Genomic DNA, 18,859 nt, shown 5'->3' with positions numbered 1-18,859 from the left:
ATATTTACTGATAAACTGATATCATAGAACAACGCAATTTCAAAAGTAAAGTTATCATTTAAAGTGCCACTACTTAAAAGACTGTAAAGAAAGACTGATATATAAAAATAACTCGTAAAAAAATATTAACATTAATATAACGATAACGTTAATATCATCGTTTCGTATCGACGCAAAATAATTTACATATATTTGTTTAATTTTTATTACAATACAATTTTAACGATCACTAGTGCTGGTTTATGCAAAAATATATGCACAATTTAAGAAAATATTGATTCTTTATGGGTTATTTATGAGATAAAATCCATATATACTATGTAGTCCGGTTTGGAGATCAGTAGAATAAGGCAGGGATAGTATACCGTCAGCCGGTAGGCATCTGCCTGACCTAACGTGTCTATTTCTCCTTAACATATCATACGATGCAACTGTTCAATATTCGATTTCTGCAAATGATATTGCATGTCATTATGCGTGTCTCTCTCTAAAAAAAAAAAGAAAAAAGAACGAGGTAAGGTAAGAAATAACGAATTTAAATATTCCTTCAAAGTTATTGTATTAGAAAATTGTAAATCCTTTGTAAAACAAGAAATAAATAATTATTAACGGATAATTTAGGTTAGATAGAAAACTTGAAATATAAAAAATAAGAAACGAAAATAAGAAGTCATATGATATGGAGATATCAAATTGTATAACTGCTTTGAATTCACATCGAGTCGCTTCGAAGATATTTTTTATTTTGTATATGGCGTAAAAAAGAAATATTTTCGAAAGAACAGAAAAAATTGATTATCTCTTGTTTACGAGATTATATTTATACGTTAATAGTATATCCAACACTTTCGTCAGCAACAGCTAATTGATTACGAAACTAAAGGAAAGAAATATTGCATGCATCGTGCATTTTATGTTTTCTGTGTTATTCTTCATCAATTATGCAGATCATTTGTTGGATTAATTAAGGAAACGTTAACCATCTGCATTCGCAAATTCCATAGAGCGAGCTTTATACATTGTTGTGAGTAGACTGGTTTGAAGTCTACTACATTTTTTATAAAGTGTCAAAGGATCGTTTATAGCATGGAATTTCATGATCTTCTACTCTTTTCTTTTTTATATAAAATAAGTTGTTGGATTAACAGTTAGAAGATCTTATACTTGCATATGTCCGTGTGGACAAATTTGCTGATTTCTAGGGAACATTGAATAATTTTTAATCTTATTTTTTTACTTTTTGGTCTTTAATTGTCATCCGACAATATACATTAAACCTGTGATAATACATTTTAGTATATTGAGTCAAATCATTATCATTCTTTCGCAATATACGTATATCTAACATACTCATCGTGTGAATGACGTGCTGCTTCGTTACATAAGCGTATCAATGGGACGGTAATTTTAATTTTATCTGTGTCGAGCCATTGACTTAATCATTGACTAAATACAGAATAGACCTGACGCTATGCGGGATTTATTTATTTGTATCTCACATTCTGAAATACCGATCACGAGAAAAATTACGTTTTCTACGATTTGCTACAACAAATATGAGAATTATATTCGATTCAATCGTCGCGTCACAAGCGATAACGATGGACTTGTCATCTTATGGGATACCGTCACATGTAATACAATAGTACATTGGACGAGATATTGTCCTCACGACAGAAGGGAAGTAAAGGATAACTCAAAACTAATCCGATACGATTCAAAATCCCGCCGCAGAATGGCCGTCACCAACGTGTTTTGTTTCATATTTATTTACAGCCACCGACTCTCCTCATTGGATGAATCGTAAATAAAAACCAATATGGCATCAAAGAACCGCGTAAAATACACTAAAATAAACGTTAAATGTTAGACAAATCTATGCGTTAAAAATGCTCGATTTCACGTATGCATAATTTTTGCAGTGGTAAATTCATAACATCCATAGTATCTTGATCTACCGGGGTGGAGCCGAAGAAAAGGATTTTGGATGTGCACATTCATTGCAAAGAAACTTCAATTCCTGATTCTTTCATTTAGTATTTGAAGAGTTTGCGCGTTTAAAAGGACACTTTAATCCAATTAACTCCCTCACATTTCACCCTAACGATCGTACTTTTTCAACGGGTGAAGAAGATGGTTTATGCTCGTATTAATATATTTGATCAATCTTATTTTAAATACTAATTTTATGAAATAAAGATAAATATAGATGTATCGATTAAATAAATGGCATAAATTATTTTTTCTATTCGTTTTTTTGGAATGTATGAACATTAGAGTAGAGACCTGGTACAATATATCAGAAATAAAAACATGAAATAGTCCCAAATATTTAAGGCACGTAGGTCAATTATATTGAATATAAACTTACTTCTTATTTTAATAATTTAACACTAACACCTTACACTCTCATTTCCTCTCTAGTAGAAACTGATAAAAAATTGTTAGAAATAAACTCTAAATAGTGAAATATTTGCACAGTTGGTAAGGAAACGTCCGACATTTTGTGTGAATCAATTATCTAGGGTTTCCATTTAGTATATATTTATTCCAAATCTAATCTGAAACTAAAAATTTTCTCTCTGTCAAAAGTTAATTTTCGCAAATAAAAGTCGATAATAGAATAAATTAAGAAATATTTCTGCATTAACAAATTAATTCATTTTATGAATGGACATGATCGCTTTGTAGTGCTATCATTCATATAATTCATCAACATATACAAAGTGAAATATAATGAAGTCAGTTTTATACGACGTCATATTTATAAGACAGTGATTCTGGTAAGCTTGGATTTTATCAAAATCTGGCATAAAAAATATTTTATCTTAACTGTCATTTATTCGTCGTTATGGAAAAGATATATCTAAATTCTAATATTAATTATTGCCGATAGATTTTATATTGCTCTAAATAATGAAGTAACTTTGAAAACTGTTTTTATTATTATCTTAAATTTAAATTATAGTTTATCGTAATTTAAAGAAAATATACATATAAAACTATAGTTACTGGACATTTTGTAATATCAACAAATACTTAGATTATTAAAGTAAATTATCAAAATATCAAAATATTGATACAGGTGATTTTTTAACTATGGAGCCTAATGAAGAACAAAAATCTACATCAGAAGAGCAGAACTCAACCAAACTATTGAATATTAATCCAAGACTATATGCAGAGCCAGAAAGCCATTTGCAGAATCTTGGATTTACTGTACATAATGGAAAGGCTAGATTCAAATTAGATAAGGATGTACCTTTGTCCTATAAAGCAGCAGTTGAAGATGTTTGTGCTGTTGATGAAGATGACACATCATTATCTTTTGTGGTATTAGGTAAAGATTCATTGGATACTATCCAACAATCATCACTTGCATCTTATGTTGATATTCAACAAAAGTGTATGTCTATTGTACGTATCTATTAATTGACTAAAATTTAATGTTCTAAATTAACTCCAATAGAAAAATTTAAATCTAATTTTATATGCAGGACTATAATTCTATGATAGCGTCATGGGATTCAGTAGAAATACATCAAAAGTTAAATGAGGTGTTACAAGAGAACACAAAATTAAAGGAAACTTTGAAACAGAATAATATAGCTATGAAACAACAATTCAACACACTAGCAACATGGCAAGAAGATATTATGAGAATACATCAAAATCATAAGAAAAAATTTGCTGAAACTAGAGAATTAATAAACTACCTTAAAAAAGAAAATACAGACCTGAAAATGAGACTTAGCTCTGAACTAACTAGTCATTCGGAAATGGGATACGAGGTATGTTATATCTTTTTTCCTTATACATTTGTTAATATTACTATTATATTGTAGTTTCTTGATGCAAATGACAAACAAGATACAGCAACAGAGGAGAAAGAGTCTATTCCTGAAAATCAACTTAGCAAACAAGTTTGCTGTGAGTTAGACTCAATATTGAATGAAAATACTGACAAAGTAAAAATACTAAAGGAAAGTGGGACTTCAGAATCTGTTGAAAAAACTGTAGAATCAGAAAAAGAAAATGCTGATAATAAACGATTCTTCGAAGAAGAAAGAATCGCACTTCAGAAAGAGAAAGAAAATCTTGAAGAAGAAAAGAAGATGCTTGACAGTCAAAAAAAGGCCTTAGAAATGGAATACAAAAATTTAAACAATGCTAAAGAACTTCTACAGCAAGAAAAAATCAGTTTACAGGAAGAACAAACATCTTTGGACCAACAAAGTCAATTGTATGAAATTTATTATAAAAAGTCTTTAGAATCAGAAAAGGAAAAATTTCAAACAAAATATAACCAGTTAATTGCTGAAATTGGTGTAATGCATGAAAGTGTACAGAAAAAAAATGCATGTATAAAGGAGCTGCAGAAAGAATTAGCACAACATGTAAGTATAATTTATTCAATAAAAATTAGAATCATATACTTTTTTCTAACAATAAATGTAATAATAATCTTTCATCACCAATGCAGATGGAAGATAATAGTTTGCTGCGAACACAGTTAAGACTTCATGAAGAAGATTTTGGGCAGGAGAGGAAACTCAGGGAGATATTATTACAAGAGAAAAATGCATTAAATGCGGATTTACAGAAACAAATAGAATTTAACGAGCGACTACAACAACAAATTAAATCTCTAAATACGTCTGGAAGTCAAGTAAGTTGCCAAATGTTTCCATGCTTTATAGATATATAATTTGATTATTTGCGATATATCAGAAATTATGTTATATCTATTCAATTTTAGACAAACATTATTGAACAATTACAGCCTCCATTGTTATCATTGTCATGTCCAAACTGTAATCGTACATTCCCGAATGTACATTTACTGGAAACCCATGTTACTGATTGTTTAAGTTTAGACTAGTGCAAAATCTTGAAATATATATTTTGTTAAATATATGTATAATTATAAAAATGGAAATATTGATACATATAAAAATATTTCCATTAATGTTATATTCCACGACATACATTTTATTGTAATAGAAGTTGTAAATAACATGAAATAAAATTATTTAAATTTTAGTATTAAATATTAAGTGCATGATTTATTTCCTCCAAATTCAAGTATTTAACTATGTTAATATTGGGAATCCGTTAAAATAAGAATTAATTAGAAATACGTGTGAAAAGATATATGTACTTATTGCAAAATGATGCATATAGACTGAAAGCTTTTCTTGAGTGAAAAATAGAAAGCTTTTCATTTTCCTAATTAATTATTGAGGTGCATAATTTGAAGAACAAATAAAATTCGCATGTGAGATTGGAATAATAAAGAGAATATATGTTTATGTACGAGTGTAAACATTCTTGAAAACGAAAGTCGCTATTATATAAAAGTTTAAACGAACATTGGAGCACTGGAAAACACAAATAAGACTTTTTAAAAATTTTAATTTGCAACTTTTAATATTAATTGTCTATCTCTCCATTTTCTTCATTATATCTTATACAAGCTGTAACTCTTAAAAAAGTTGCCGTCATAAATTAAAAAAAAAAAAATACAAAAATGATTTCGTTGCTGGTATTATGAACACTGTGAGTAGCTTGTAAGCATTTTTAATAGCTCCAAATTTTAATGCAAATTATTTAAACTACATTGTATGAAGATAATGATATTGTTTGGTTTCTATATTGTTTCATAATTAATCTCGAATTATTAACGAGTGCATATTATAAAAGATTATATTATACAATTTTACAGGTTTCGTTCATAGAAAAAATTCTTATGTTGGTATTAAATATTCTTTTAGTCTTCTTTTCTTAGTTTATAATGAGTTATTAACGAAGAAATTTTTACAGTAAAGTTAGAGGAAGAGTCGTAAATGGAATTATACTTTCATTTCTGATAAATTAATATCAGCGAGATTAAAATTTGAAAGGAATTGGTAAGAACATAGCATTCATTGCTGTTGGTAGCACTTCTATAGCGTAGTATGTTTAAACTGTTTTCCGTTGAACCACAAACGGTTAAACGAAAGATACGTTTAATCTCGTCGGCAGCATAAAATAAGTATAAAATAAAATAGCGATGTTGCAGAAATACAAAGCATGTAAAGCTGGAAATACAGAAAAAAATCGTATTATCCGCGCTGAAAGATATAAAGAGACGCGTAAAAGTTACAGAGCAAAGACTTTTAATGAAAATCGCAATATATCAAACACTACGATAAATATTCAAGATGAAAGTATGTATTAAACTCTATTAAAATTTTATGAATAATTGTTAAAAATTGTTACTATTAGTTAATTAAAATTTAATTTCAGAAGCACAGACTGATCCTGCTGTAGAAGACCGTCTACGTAGACTCGAAAAATGGAAAGCCGAACGTGAAAAACGTAAAAAGGTTGAACAACGTACAAAAAAACGACCGTTTATAGTTGGAGTTGTTCATCATAAAATATATTCGCCAATTACAACAGCTACACCAGTTAATACACTTACCACTACATCTAAGTCTCTTCCAAAACGAGTAACAAGGGCGACAGAGAAGCGATTAATGAATAAAGCAAACGAAAAGAAAAATGCAGAAAATTCAAGTAAGAATTTAAATGTACCAAATAAAGATGATAAGAATGAGAAAAAGAAAGTGCAATCTTTTGCCCCTGAGGGACATAAATTTAAAGCTCCACCAGGGTTGCCTAAAATGCCATTATTTGGGAAAGTAGCCGTACAAAGTATGTCACCTGCCAGACTAAGTCAACTTTTAAATTCTCCTTCAAAAATGACAAGAGCTAGTATTAAAAACCATAGTACAGAGTTTATTGAAGAAAAGGATCATTTATCAGTGGCTGATACAAAAGATAGTTCTGTGGAATCTATATCATTACAATTATCAATTAGTGATAAGGAAACATCAAATGATAATGAAGTGCATAGTAATAACAGTATCACAGCAGCAGCCTCTTCTTTAGACAATAATATGTCTACATCTATATGGTCAAGTTCTCCATGTGAACCAGCTTTTTTTTCGCCTCATATAGTTTCTAGTCGTGGAAAAAGCAATGCCAGAAAAGAACAACAGTTAAGACGAGGTTTTAGTCTTACTCGTTCCTCAGACAATGATATTCCTACGAAAGATACAGTTATGAAAAATTTAAATATCTCGATTGAAGAAGAAGAACGTACTGCACAATATTTTCATTTTCTTTTGAATAAAGAAATAAATAGATTAAATGAATTATGTGAGAAATGGGCAGAAATCAAAACAGAGCCTGACACTACAGATGATGGTCAATATGAAATAAATCAAGCTATTGGGCAAACAAATTTGTTAATAAGCAAAAAATTTGAAAGATTTCGAAGATTAGTTAGTGATTGTGAAACAGGAAAGGGTGAAATGTTAGTTACATGTAAGGATTTGCAAGGATTTTGGGATATGATGTACATAGAGGTGAAAAACTGTGATGTACGATTTGAAAAATTAGAAAATCTTCGTGCACATGCTTGGAAAGAAGAGGAATTGTTTGCTCAGAAACCAGTTGCTAAAAAAAAAATTGTTAAAAAGAAAGTTGTATCAACGAAGCCCAGTTCTATTAGAGCTTTCTTAGCACAAAAGAAAATGAAGTTGAGAAATAGTGGTAATGCAAAAGAACTTAAATCTAGGTCTATTAATTCCAGTGAAAATGAAATTACATCTGTGAGAGATGACAAAAGATTAAGTTTATTGCAAAAGGTACAATCATCTGAAACACCAAAGATAGCAAAGAGTCCATTAACAATAATAAAGATAAGTCAGATGTGTAAAACTCCAAAGATTCAGTTAGATGATTCAATATCCTACATTAATTCTAATCGAACACCAGGAAAGAGTATATTGAAACAACAAAAAAATTTTAATGAAATAGAATCAACAGTAAAATCTGCAAATAAAATTAATTTTAATGATCATATAATTTTAAACGAAGTATCAATTGACGAAGAAACACAGACAAAGATGGATTTAGCTGCAGCATTATCAAGGATAGATAGCTTTGATAGTACAGAAATGAAAGTTAACGCGGAAAAAAAGCTTTATTTCGATGACAGTAATTCCGACGAGGATGATTTTGATGATGAAGACAAAATAAAAAAATCTCCGGGAAGTAGAAATTCGGCAAACAGGAACGTTCATAAAGTACCGATTATAAACATAGAAAAAGCGACACCATTACAAGAAGCAAATAAAAATTTTAATACACCATTCAGGAAGATCACCAGACAAAATGCAGTGGACGAGGATGAGTCAGTGTTAAATGGAACCTTCACATTAGATAAAACTAACAAAGAAACTTCAGACGATATAGATTTAAGTACATTGAATGACAAATTAAAAAAATATTCTATAAGTAGCAACGAGGAAACAAATGAACAAACTGACAATGTAAGAGTATTGAGAAACAGAATTGTTACTTCAACAGAAACACCTACGCCTAGGCGAAGATCTTCCAGAAGAGTATCTGTTAATATACAAGAAACAGAACATAAAGAAAATGAAACTCCTATGGATAGGAGAAGAAGAAAAAGTCGTTTTAAAATAAATGCTAGTAATAATGAAAAGACAAATATAGAGTTGTTATGTTATAGTTGTAATGACACATGTTTGGATAAAAGTAGTGACAAGAGGAGATCCACAAGAAGTGTAAAATTTTCTGGCATAGGTAATTTTATATAAAGTACATAATATTTTGTCTTTAAATGCAACGTTTAAATGGAGATGTTTTATTTCAGAAAAAGAACATAGCGATAGGACAAATAAACCAATCCAACCTTCGACTCCTCACGTTAAAAAAAGTAAACGTAAAAGTAGGAGTATGTCCATGGAAACCTCTAGTTTGGGAATAGAAGAGAAATGTAATTAAATAACTTTATTTTAACTTTTGTTAATTTGACATTATGTATATATTTTCTTTTATAGATATATATTTGTATGTAATTATAATTCGATTTTAGCGCCCCAACGTATCAGCAGGAGATCGCAAAACAAGAAATTATAATATTCAGTATTATGAAATTTGTGTAACTGGCGCATAAAGGTACAATAAGTTTTTATGATTTCTAATTGATATTTGATATGGATTATTTTTATTGCAACTATTGCTGTTGTTCAACCTTAATATTTTATTTTAGATATACATATTCTTTAGAAAGAACATATTCTTTACAAAGAATTAAAATAATACTTGCACATGATTTAGATTGCAAATTTATGTGTATTGTATAATTTATGTACGTTAATAAAACGGAATTATCGTTAAGGTGATGTTCATGTGGGTATATACATATTTACAAAGTTGATGAAATAGATAGGCGCTATAATATCAGTGAATAATATGTATATCCAATAAATATTTCTAATCACGTGTTTCGTATTTGTTCAAGTTAAATTGGATTCATGTTAGTTTAGGTAATTCTGTTTAGAAAATATTCAAAAATACTTTTTATTGACCTTATCGTGATAGATTATGGTTATTTCCTTGCATGACAATATGACTTATTGATTTATCAAAAACCATCGTCACTTTTAATCGGATAAATATATAGCCAATGAAGTCATCCTGAGAAAATTTCCCTTGACTGACTATTCATTTAGGAATAAAGATTAGCCAAACGCAGATTAATCGCTTTAAGGCCATATTTTCGCTCCTCTGTATCACGCATCAGCCAGTCATGTAACTCTTCTCGCTCTGGATTGTTAACATCACGGACGTTTCCAAGCTTTTCGTAATACCCCCAAAGTCCACTCGAATCTTCAGACGGACACATCTTTTTTCTCTTGATGCATATCGGAACATCAGACAATACCTGATCGGATAATGAATCACATGATTCCAATTACCCCCCAAGTCATATACATAATTTACTTTATCCCCTTCCGTACGAACAAGTAGTTTTAACGATATACTTGCATCATTAATACCTGAGGTGCTAAAATCCTCTTCTGATACATTGCCGTATTATAAATTCCCGTTCGCAAAGATATGCAGATGGTAGTTTTTCCAATCCATAGCCAATGGTATGACTACGTGTAACTTGTCAAGAGACATTCTCTTCGGAACAATCAGCCGCCGTGAAATAGGTGGTTTGCTGCCAACCAGTGTGATTTGATACAAGTCCTTCCCCAAAGATTTGCTCATTATCACCACTTTCTTAGCTACACTCGCCGGTCTTGATCTCCTATGCCGATGAATTTAAGCCGTTGTTTCTGGTCTTTGTTTAATTCAAAGACGAACTCTTCAGTCTGCCGTGTGCCAAAAGTTACCAGGAAGCTGGAACTGAAAAGCGATAGAATATGCAATTGAATAATTTTCATCTAAAAATTCAGCGTTTTATATTTTATAATTTCCATAGTTTCAATACGTTCAACGATATTCATATTTATAACTTTTTTAAAGTGGCAATCTTAGTGGAGGCGTGGCTTACATTTCAATCCTCTTGCGCTAAGATGGCAAACTACTGAGGATAGGTCGTTCGGTCTCTTTATTCATTCATTAAAATCAACTGATTTTAACGATTTTAAAATAACACATTTTACAATTTTTTAATAGCAAAATTAATGCGAATTTCTACGCACGAAATTTGTAAATTCATGTGCGCTACACCTCAAAGTAAAGATTTTGCCGATGGTCTTCATTAAAATCTTCATTAGGTATGTTACGCTCGAACCTCGTCTAATGTTTCCGAGAGTTTTGTGCTTTGAAAACTTTTGAGAGATATTCAGTATCTTTTCCTTCGTTCAATAGCTTGAACAGCTATTGATGTACTAGACTCTGTACTAATTGAATAGCTTGGGAGGTTGATTATTAGAATCGCCGTATTCTTTAAAACTTTAAACGACACACGCGACTATACTTCTATAATCTAGAAGAGAGGATGCAGATAAATTTCCGGTACGATTTCCTAAAAATCATAAATTTTATGTACAATTAATATTTATCTATGATCACAATAATATTTATTTAATAGAATAAAACGAAAGCGGACTGGGAAATTTTTATCTGCAGATTACCGATATGATTATCGGTCCTCTATTTTCATTTCATCTTAAATCTTTACAAACCCACTGGAACTTTTTCAAACTCTCTGATGGCCAGTTCGCCCCTGGGATATAATCTTCTTCTGTAAAGTGTAACGAGCATGCTCTCATAGACGACGATATAGTGCTCACTTTTATAACATTCACCCATGCACTGAAGCATTCGATAATATCTTCCTGATATAATTTATTTTCCACTTCCTAAGTTACCATCTTCCCAGGGGAAATGACTAAAGCGGACAATGTTATTTTTACACGCACGACTGTAACAAACATAGAGATGTAAGGATAGCGTACGTGAGCAAGCTGAAAAAACGATATAGCATTAGAAAGAGAATGCTACACAGAGGCGCCTTGTATCTTTGTCTAATAACGCGTGCATAATCGTACGATAAATATGTTAATGTAACACCGATCAGCGAGTGGCGTCAGTGCGCATTTCCAGTTAAACAAGGACAGAAGAGTCTTCTATGCAACGTTCTCTTTTTCTATTCTCACGTAATTTCGTTGTTTCTTTGATTTTACTATTTCTTTTATATTTATCTGATTCTAAATAATTTCAATTCTTCTCCTAGTTACAAAAGCATAAAAAGTTCTGGGATTTTCCGTAAAAATCTTTACACGAAATGTATCACTTCATTTACGTAACTAATATACCTACAAAAATAACGTTATCGTTGCAATTCACATTTTCCTAACGAATACGTCCTAACGAATAAAAAGTTAAACGCACGATCATATTTTGGACGTTCTCTCGTTCAGCTTATAAAAAATATACGAAAAGATCGTTACGGAACGTTCCATCACATCGTCCTTGTCATTGTCTCTTGATCGCCTCGTTTTAAAATCTTACCTTTTCTCCGTTCGTATCGTTCGCGATTCCGATTGATGCACATCGCGTTCGTCGATAGGCTGGCAAGTTCAATATCGTTTCGATCCGCGAAAACAGCATCGAGCGATTAACCGCAGCGGCGAGTAGAAACGTAGAAAAAAGACGGCGGGAACGAGACGAGAGCAGAGAGCAGAGGCCGATTGGGTCGCGGCGAGCTTAGTTGCGGTACGCAAGCACGCCGAAGCGGAGCGCAACTTCGGAACCGCGTACGGTGGGTGGGAGTTGCAGCCCTCGTGAGTCAAGAGAGCGAAGAGTAACCGAAAGAACAGACTTCTACTCAGTCTGTCCGCGGCCGTCCGTCAAGCAGACGTCCCCGACTCTCTTGTACCCCTACTTCTATCGTTTCCGTCCGTCGTCTCATATCGAGTGTCTGTTTCACAGTGCCTCGAGGACCTCGTGAATGTCACGTGTCGTCGATGGTACGACCGTTATCACCACCGACACCCTGACCGACCATCGCCGTTGCTCCATCGATCGCGAGGATCGATCTTGATCGTCGTGCACGCGCTTATGACAGTTTATCGAGTCGAACCTATCCTTCGTGCATGAGAACGATTGAACGTGTGGTCAAGTGGCAAAACGTGCAAGCATGTGGTACACGAATTTTATCGCGGGTCTAATAGGCCTGATTTTCATCGTCGGCTTGCCACCCTGGTGTTCAGACGCGTTTAACGTGGAGACGAAACATTATGCGGTTTATCGAAACGAGACCAGGTCCATGTTTGGATTCGCTGTTTCCGTGTACCGGGATAGATATGGTCGAGGATGGTGAGTCTTTATCTTCCCTTCTTTGATTTTTGCTTATTTATGGCTCCTCTTGCGCTACGATGTATTAAAGATATCGTGCAAAAATGTAATCGAGACGAAAGGTTTCTGCGTGTCTATAATTCTTATAATACAATTTTGTTCCTTTTGGTATTTAAAGTTACGATAAAATAAATTCTGATCGTCGTATCAGAAGATTTCTTTCTAACGCTGCTGACTCGAAATTCGTGCGATTCTACAAATAACGTTACTTCGATCGTGCAAGAGGGAACAGCCTACTTTGTTTACGATTGATTTTGAAGGGTATGCGTGTCGTTTGTGATTGTTGAAATTTATTGCTTCCTGAACATTTGTTCAAACATAGCGTAGTATGTCGAGGAATATCTTCGAAGATATTTTAAAAGTATTACGGTTGTTCGTTTCGAACTCGTTCGATTCGGCTGTTTCATTACGATAAATAAATAGGTGAAACTAAAATAATTATTTTTTGAATGCTAATTATCTACATTGAATAATGAAATTGCGATATAAACATTGGGCTTGATAAATACCAATTAAGAAAGAACTAAGGAATTAGAAATAAGAACCCAACAATTTGCCTGTAAGAGACTAAAATATAAAACAATATTATTATTATTATTGTTGTTGTTATTATCATCATATAACGAAATTGTGAATTAATCATGGAATTGATCGATCTTGTAAAGATGTAAAGTAAAATCACGAACGACTCGGTACGCTACAAATCACCGACAGGTTGGATCATAGTTTTAAGTGGGCGATGTGTAATTCGATGACACATAATTCTTGGCAAAGATATGACTACACATCGAATTTTCCTCTCATTTTGATTAATGTTACGGAAGGTAAAAATATTCATCGTATCAACAAGCGTTTTACTTTCACTATCTTTTATTACATACAGGTCGAATCAGATTTTAAATATTTCGCTTAAAAACAAAACTCGATTAACATTTTTACCAATTATGGGCCGTTCGCCGTTTAAGACTTCTCGGTATTGTGTCAGAGTCGGAGAATTTTTTCGTCGGTAACCCGTGACCCACATAATTTCAGAAATCCGTGTATCGAACAATTCGTGGCTCTGAATCATGGTTATTAAATGTCTGCTGCATATTTTAGTTCATACGCGTTCTCCGTTCGCGAAGAAGCGCAATTCCGCTGACGGAAGGAACATTAACTCGCTACGTAAGTGGTATTAACGCACCTTCTGAGTTACACTTATCGCGTAAACGTATTCAAGAAAAACGAGGCATTAAAATACAAGAAACGAGAAATTACTTTAAGCAGATGAAATATTTTTCTCGTGGTCGAACGATTTTCCGACCAACAACTTTGATAGGTATCGGGGCAGACGATGGCGGATAATTTATCGGATGTATCGGCGATATTTATCGTCGCGTAAATGGCAGGCACTCCCACGAATTTAGGACGATCACGCTATCCTTTTAAATCCTCGTGCCAGAATCTAAATAGCAAAGCGACTTCTGCTGTTTCACCGTGTTTTCGTCGGATAACGAACCCCGCTAATGAAATATCGACTCTGGTTTGCCTACGACGTCTTTGAAAGCGTGTAATTTCTTCTGTTGCAAACACGCGACAACCATTCAGAGCATAGGATCGATCTCTCTAATCATAGGCGAATCGAACGCGGTCGTGTTTCTCCAAACGATGCGAAATAATAGCGTTGTCGCGGTTAATTTTGTATCGCAGTGTTGAATTTAAAAGCGCCATGGAATTAATTACGAAGCTTGTGTAACGCGATAGCTAGTAGAGTTGCAAAGATAGCAGTGGTATTTGAGTCTTTTTAAGAAGGTAGACTTTACATTAAAGAACGTTACATTTTACTTAGGGTTTGATTAATCGTTAATATATTAGTAACACAATTTCGATTATATACTTGAAACTTAATCTTATCTCGAGACAGTAACCGCCTGTAATATCATTAGTACTAACACACCAAGGTATTACTCACGACAACCGCTAATTACGATCGTTCACAGTCGATGACTCGTTGGCAAACAGATCTGCTTCATCGATTATCCCCGCGACACGACGTTCGAGGGCAGACCCTTGGATAACAGGTGCTTCTCGGAGAGCTTAGAATCGTTTCTCCTTTTATGTCCCCTTTCGAGAACAAGGCGAGTCAGTTCTCCCGTTTCATCCGGACGCTCGTAACTGTTCTCCATCTTTCGATGATGATAAACACCCATCGGTGATAAGTGTTAGGTCATAAGGTATAAAACGTTCGTTTTCTTCGATCAAAATAAATATACATTTTCGCTTCTCATCCGTCGCTGAAATCCATACTATTCTCGAAAAATATCGTTCTCCTGTATTTTATAAGAACGCCAACTCGAAGAAAGTTACTATTACGATTTAGAACGAAATCAACAGGCAACTGGGTATGGGTACAATTGGGAAAATAATTTCAAATTTTATTTCGAAGGATTTTCCAGAGGTATACCTGTTTCGGTAACTAGCCGGATGAAATCGACCACTTAACGAAGTATGCGTTTATCGCTATACGTAGCATACGTAACGTTTCATCGAAGAAGATCACAGTTTACGCTATCGTCTATACTAATACCGTATACATATTCGTTGTGGTTTCGAGTACGAGCAGTGTCTCTCGTGAGTCACGCGGCCCACGAATAAACGTTTCTGCTCCAGCTCCTCCGGCGACGATGGATATAAATAATGCCGACAGAACGAGGAAACGCGAGTAATAGCATAGGTTACGTCGGCCCTGTGCGGAAAAATCCGCGCGAAAGGTCGGCTAAGGTCCAGGCAACGTAATGTATTCGATTCTAAAGGATGTCGAAGCCACCACGCGATGGAAGTCGATAGAGACGCCATCGACTGACTACCGGCTCGAATCTTTGCTGCGCATGCAAATCGAATCCTCCAGCTTTCGTAAACGTGCCCATCTTCTTCGCGATCGTGTTTTCAACTTGGCTGAGTTTTAAGAATGGTGCCGCACGACCGTTCATTCCGATAATTGGATTGGACCGCATAATTTGACAGGCTCGAGGGATTTGCGAAAGCGAGCCGGCTTTTCCGTTCGTTGGTGTCGATTGTCTGGACAGTTTGTCCGAGAAGAGTCATAAATAAATTTTATTCAACGACACGATTTTCTTTTCTTATTTGTAGAAACGCAGATGGTTTTTTTTTTAACTATGGCTGTGCTTTTCTGATAGTTTACTCGATCTAACGTTATTTGTAATGGATCTATCGACATGACAGCTACGGTATATCGTTACAGATAGTTTTCTCAATTCATCCTGTTTCCTCTCGTCAGCTACTTACACGGTTCCTCGTACATTGTTGTCTCGGAAGACAATAGACGGTCATAGTATCCGAGAGGAAATAAAAGGACGGACCTGTGGACTGGCGTTCAGGATATCCAAAGCCGCAGGAAGCCCGGATTACATCGTTCGTTACGAGAAACTTCGTAGGCGCTTATATTTAGGCCAGCTCGTGGAAGCTTTACGAGCGTTCATCCTCGTTAATCTGGCGCGAGGCGGACGTACCAGGTTGCTACCGTACTGTCGTCGATCTGCTCTCGCATCGATTCCCGAAATAGGATCTATATCGGAAAGCTGGCGATTTAGCCATAATAGAGGAACGCACTCCTTCCTATATAAGCATTGCCATACTCGAGGAAAAACAAGCTGAATTCGACGAATCGTTTGCAACATTACAATTAAAGCAGAATCTTCTGAAATTCTAGATATGTGTATATCGTTTGTACGTTTGCTAGGTGTAGTGGTGAGGAGTAGCTGACACAGGATTACATCATCGTTGACATGATTCATAAAAAGAAACGCGTATTTACTAATTTGCATGAGCGCCACAACCTTTTACGAGATAAGGCGTTAAAAATTGAATTAAAAAATCGTATAGGATAGAATAGTATAGAATAATCTTAATCGTTAATCGTCATCTTCCTTTGTACAAAATATTTTACAGTTCGGTTCTACAACTCCTATTTGTCGAACGCGACGAAAAATCTACCGAACCGCTTCTCCGTTATCAGCATCTTCGTTTGAAGTTTCGCCTTTGAAAAAAGAAAAAAAAGAACAGAATTCCGTAGCATTCGAATGGCGTAGAAGATGATCGTCGCTTTCGCTCTCGATCGTTTCTCGATAGGCGAAACAGGTCGGTCTCTAAACGCGGTAGCGAGCAACACGTTCGTCGGATTCAGAGCACGAGGTTGGCTGTGATACAGGATGTTAGGTCATCCGTTACGTGGGCGGCTGGTAGCTCTCGCTTTGCTCTGATTAATACAGCGTTAATCTCCTCGTTCGATCTACCGTTTCACCCAAGCCTCGACGTTTTCTCAATGAACCTGTCATCCTCCCGTCCTCCGCCAATTGGACGACCCTTCGTGGAATTTGGAATTGCGTTTGCCGCCCTCCCGTCGCGTTTTCGTGCATGCGAGCGCGCGCTTCAAGAAGGTCCCAGCTAATCTGCGGTCGTATCAGTCCTCACGAGCGGTCTACGATGTCGATCTCTAGCTTAATCTTCGTTTTATCTGTACCAAACCGAAGTATCCTTACGGTTCTTCGAGTCGTTTCTTCGCGTACGCGTAATAGGATTATCGTAGAAGCTCGGCGAAGCTATTGAATATGAAATTGTACTATACAGGCTGTTTTATATTTGATACAAACAATCGAGAAGAGCAAGTTTGTTCACAATTTGTATGGAGGAATGTTATAAAACTTTTTACTTTTAGTTGCGAGCCAGACTAGACGAACGTATTAAAAGACAGTACACACGGTATAGAGATGTCTCGTGGCTCTCTTAAAGATATCTTTTGGATGTTTTATGGTACGTGTAGCGATCTAATTCAAGAGTAGTCTCGAAGTAAACAAAAAACGAACGATTTCGCAACTCGTTGCGAAAGTACTATCGTTCGCGATTATGTTTTTAGCCGTTTTATTTTGTGATCGAGTTTCTGTAATTATTTTGTAATCGTATGGAAAGTGAAATATTTATCAATACCGTATGAGAAATATTTAGGTTGTACGCGACGAAGGAAAGGAAGAAAAAGCGCGGTGTCCGTTGAACCATTTGGAAAGCCAGGAATACGCGTTTCCCAATCTCGAGATGGTATTCGAAAACAAGCTACAACCACGCGAATCGTTGTCACTCGAAACTGTTACAGCAACGGCCTAGAGGCAAACATAATGGTAATTTTAAACGTGACGAACAGGTTGTAGGTTCAGACGTGGCTCATGTATATTTTTCAACACGATGATCCTACGAAATGCTTCCTCCGAACCAAATTATGAGTCAGCCTATCGTTGTCCGCGATTCGGTCTTGACTCACGATCTCCTTATTTATTAGAAAAGAAGAAGGTGAGGGAGAATGAAAAAAGAAAAGGGGCCAAGGCAAAAGGAAAAGGAAGAAGCAAAGTACGAATAAAAGGGAGACAGAAATAAAAGATTTAAGGGAAAGGAAAACAAAAGAACGAGGAGAAAGAGGAAGACAATGAGAAAGGAGCAAGGAAAGGAAAAAAAAAAGAAAAATAGGGAAAGATAGAAAAAAAGGAAATGAAAAGTTTCATCGTAGCTGCACGATTTTTCTCCTTTTTCTCGCAGATTCGATTACTCGTATCGAAACCGGCGGTTCGAGCCGTGCGCTAAATATAAAAATTACATATTTCACGAACGAAGGCACGCTTCGTATTCGAATAGATGATAAAAGTTTCTGCCACAGCGTCGAGACGAGAGACTGATAAGGCTCCGCTCTTCTTCCTTTTTCTTCGTCTTCGCTGATCGAATTAATTATCCAACTCGCGCAGATACGTTATACCGACGGATGCTTTCTTCGAAGCAAAACTAGTTTCCCCCTTTGTTGAATTTCTATTATACGCCGGTCAGATTTTTCGCCGAGAATTCCGGGAAGCATGTGCTCCTTATCACAGCCCGCCTCCACGTGATAAGACCTTGCCACGATTTGCAACGTGCCGGTCGTTCGAGATTCTGCCAGCGTAGAAAATTTCGTGGTATCTTCGCATTTTCTCTTCCTGTTTATTTCACTGTCGATTCTTAATATGCTCCTAATGGTTGACGTTTCCTCAACGACATTGGCAACGTGTCGTCTATAGAGATATTCTTTGACAATGAGCCGTTTGTTAAC

The 18,859-nt window shown here is 34.9% G+C and overlaps 4 protein-coding genes across 8 annotated transcripts in view; 3 read left to right on the top strand and 1 right to left on the bottom strand.

Moving 5' to 3' along the window:
* LOC139991688 (uncharacterized) overlaps positions 1 to 5,051 on the top strand; it is a 45,247-nt gene extending 40,196 nt beyond the window's left edge. For 2 of the 4 annotated variants that reach the window (XM_072011965.1, XM_072011969.1), the window contains exons 2-6: positions 3,086 to 3,417; positions 3,498 to 3,791; positions 3,846 to 4,397; positions 4,484 to 4,669; positions 4,760 to 5,051. In XM_072011965.1, the coding sequence (XP_071868066.1) occupies positions 3,086 to 3,417; positions 3,498 to 3,791; positions 3,846 to 4,397; positions 4,484 to 4,669; positions 4,760 to 4,882 (1,487 nt within the window). In that variant the 3' untranslated portion in view covers positions 4,883 to 5,051. Of the gene's footprint in view, positions 1 to 2,500; positions 2,784 to 3,085; positions 3,418 to 3,497; positions 3,792 to 3,845; positions 4,398 to 4,483; positions 4,670 to 4,759 lie in introns of those variants that run through there. The other 2 variants (XM_072011968.1, XM_072011967.1) reach the window with 2 other exon arrangements.
* Positions 1 to 18,859, bottom strand: part of Pcb (Pyruvate carboxylase) — a 67,266-nt gene that overhangs the window by 27,054 nt on the left and 21,353 nt on the right. The gene's annotated exons all lie outside the window — the stretch shown is intronic.
* LOC139991686 (uncharacterized) lies at positions 5,944 to 9,062 on the top strand. The gene is made up of 4 exons (XM_072011963.1): positions 5,944 to 6,209; positions 6,289 to 8,661; positions 8,732 to 8,854; positions 8,954 to 9,062. Exons 1-4 carry the CDS (start codon positions 6,053 to 6,055, stop codon positions 8,995 to 8,997), a joined length of 2,697 nt encoding a protein of 898 aa, XP_071868064.1. The 5' UTR covers positions 5,944 to 6,052; the 3' UTR covers positions 8,998 to 9,062.
* Positions 11,903 to 18,859, top strand: part of If (integrin subunit alpha inflated) — a 78,350-nt gene continuing 71,393 nt past the window's right edge. For both annotated transcript variants that reach the window (XM_072011942.1, XM_072011941.1), the window contains exon 1: positions 11,903 to 12,696. In XM_072011942.1, coding sequence (XP_071868043.1) covers positions 12,518 to 12,696 — 179 coding nt within the window. In that variant the 5' untranslated portion in view covers positions 11,903 to 12,517. The remainder of the gene's footprint in view (positions 12,697 to 18,859) is intronic.

Source organism: Bombus fervidus, chromosome 10, assembly GCF_041682495.2.
Source record: "Bombus fervidus isolate BK054 chromosome 10, iyBomFerv1, whole genome shotgun sequence".
NCBI lineage: Eukaryota > Metazoa > Arthropoda > Insecta > Hymenoptera > Apidae > Bombus > Bombus fervidus.
Note: the sequence above shows the minus strand (reverse complement) of the source record. Positions and strands in the feature narration are given on the sequence as shown.

Bases quoted from the DNA above. Each gene is read 5' to 3' on its own strand.
- LOC139991686 (XM_072011963.1), top strand. From the start codon at position 6,053: ATGTTGCAGAAATACAAAGCATGTAAAGCTGGAAATACAGAAAAAAAT. The intron at 6,210-6,288 runs GTATGTATTAAA...ATTTAATTTCAG, and splicing joins GATAAATATTCAAGATGAAA to AAGCACAGACTGATCCTGCT. The intron at 8,855-8,953 runs GTAATTAAATAA...ATTCGATTTTAG, and splicing joins TTTGGGAATAGAAGAGAAAT to CGCCCCAACGTATCAGCAGG.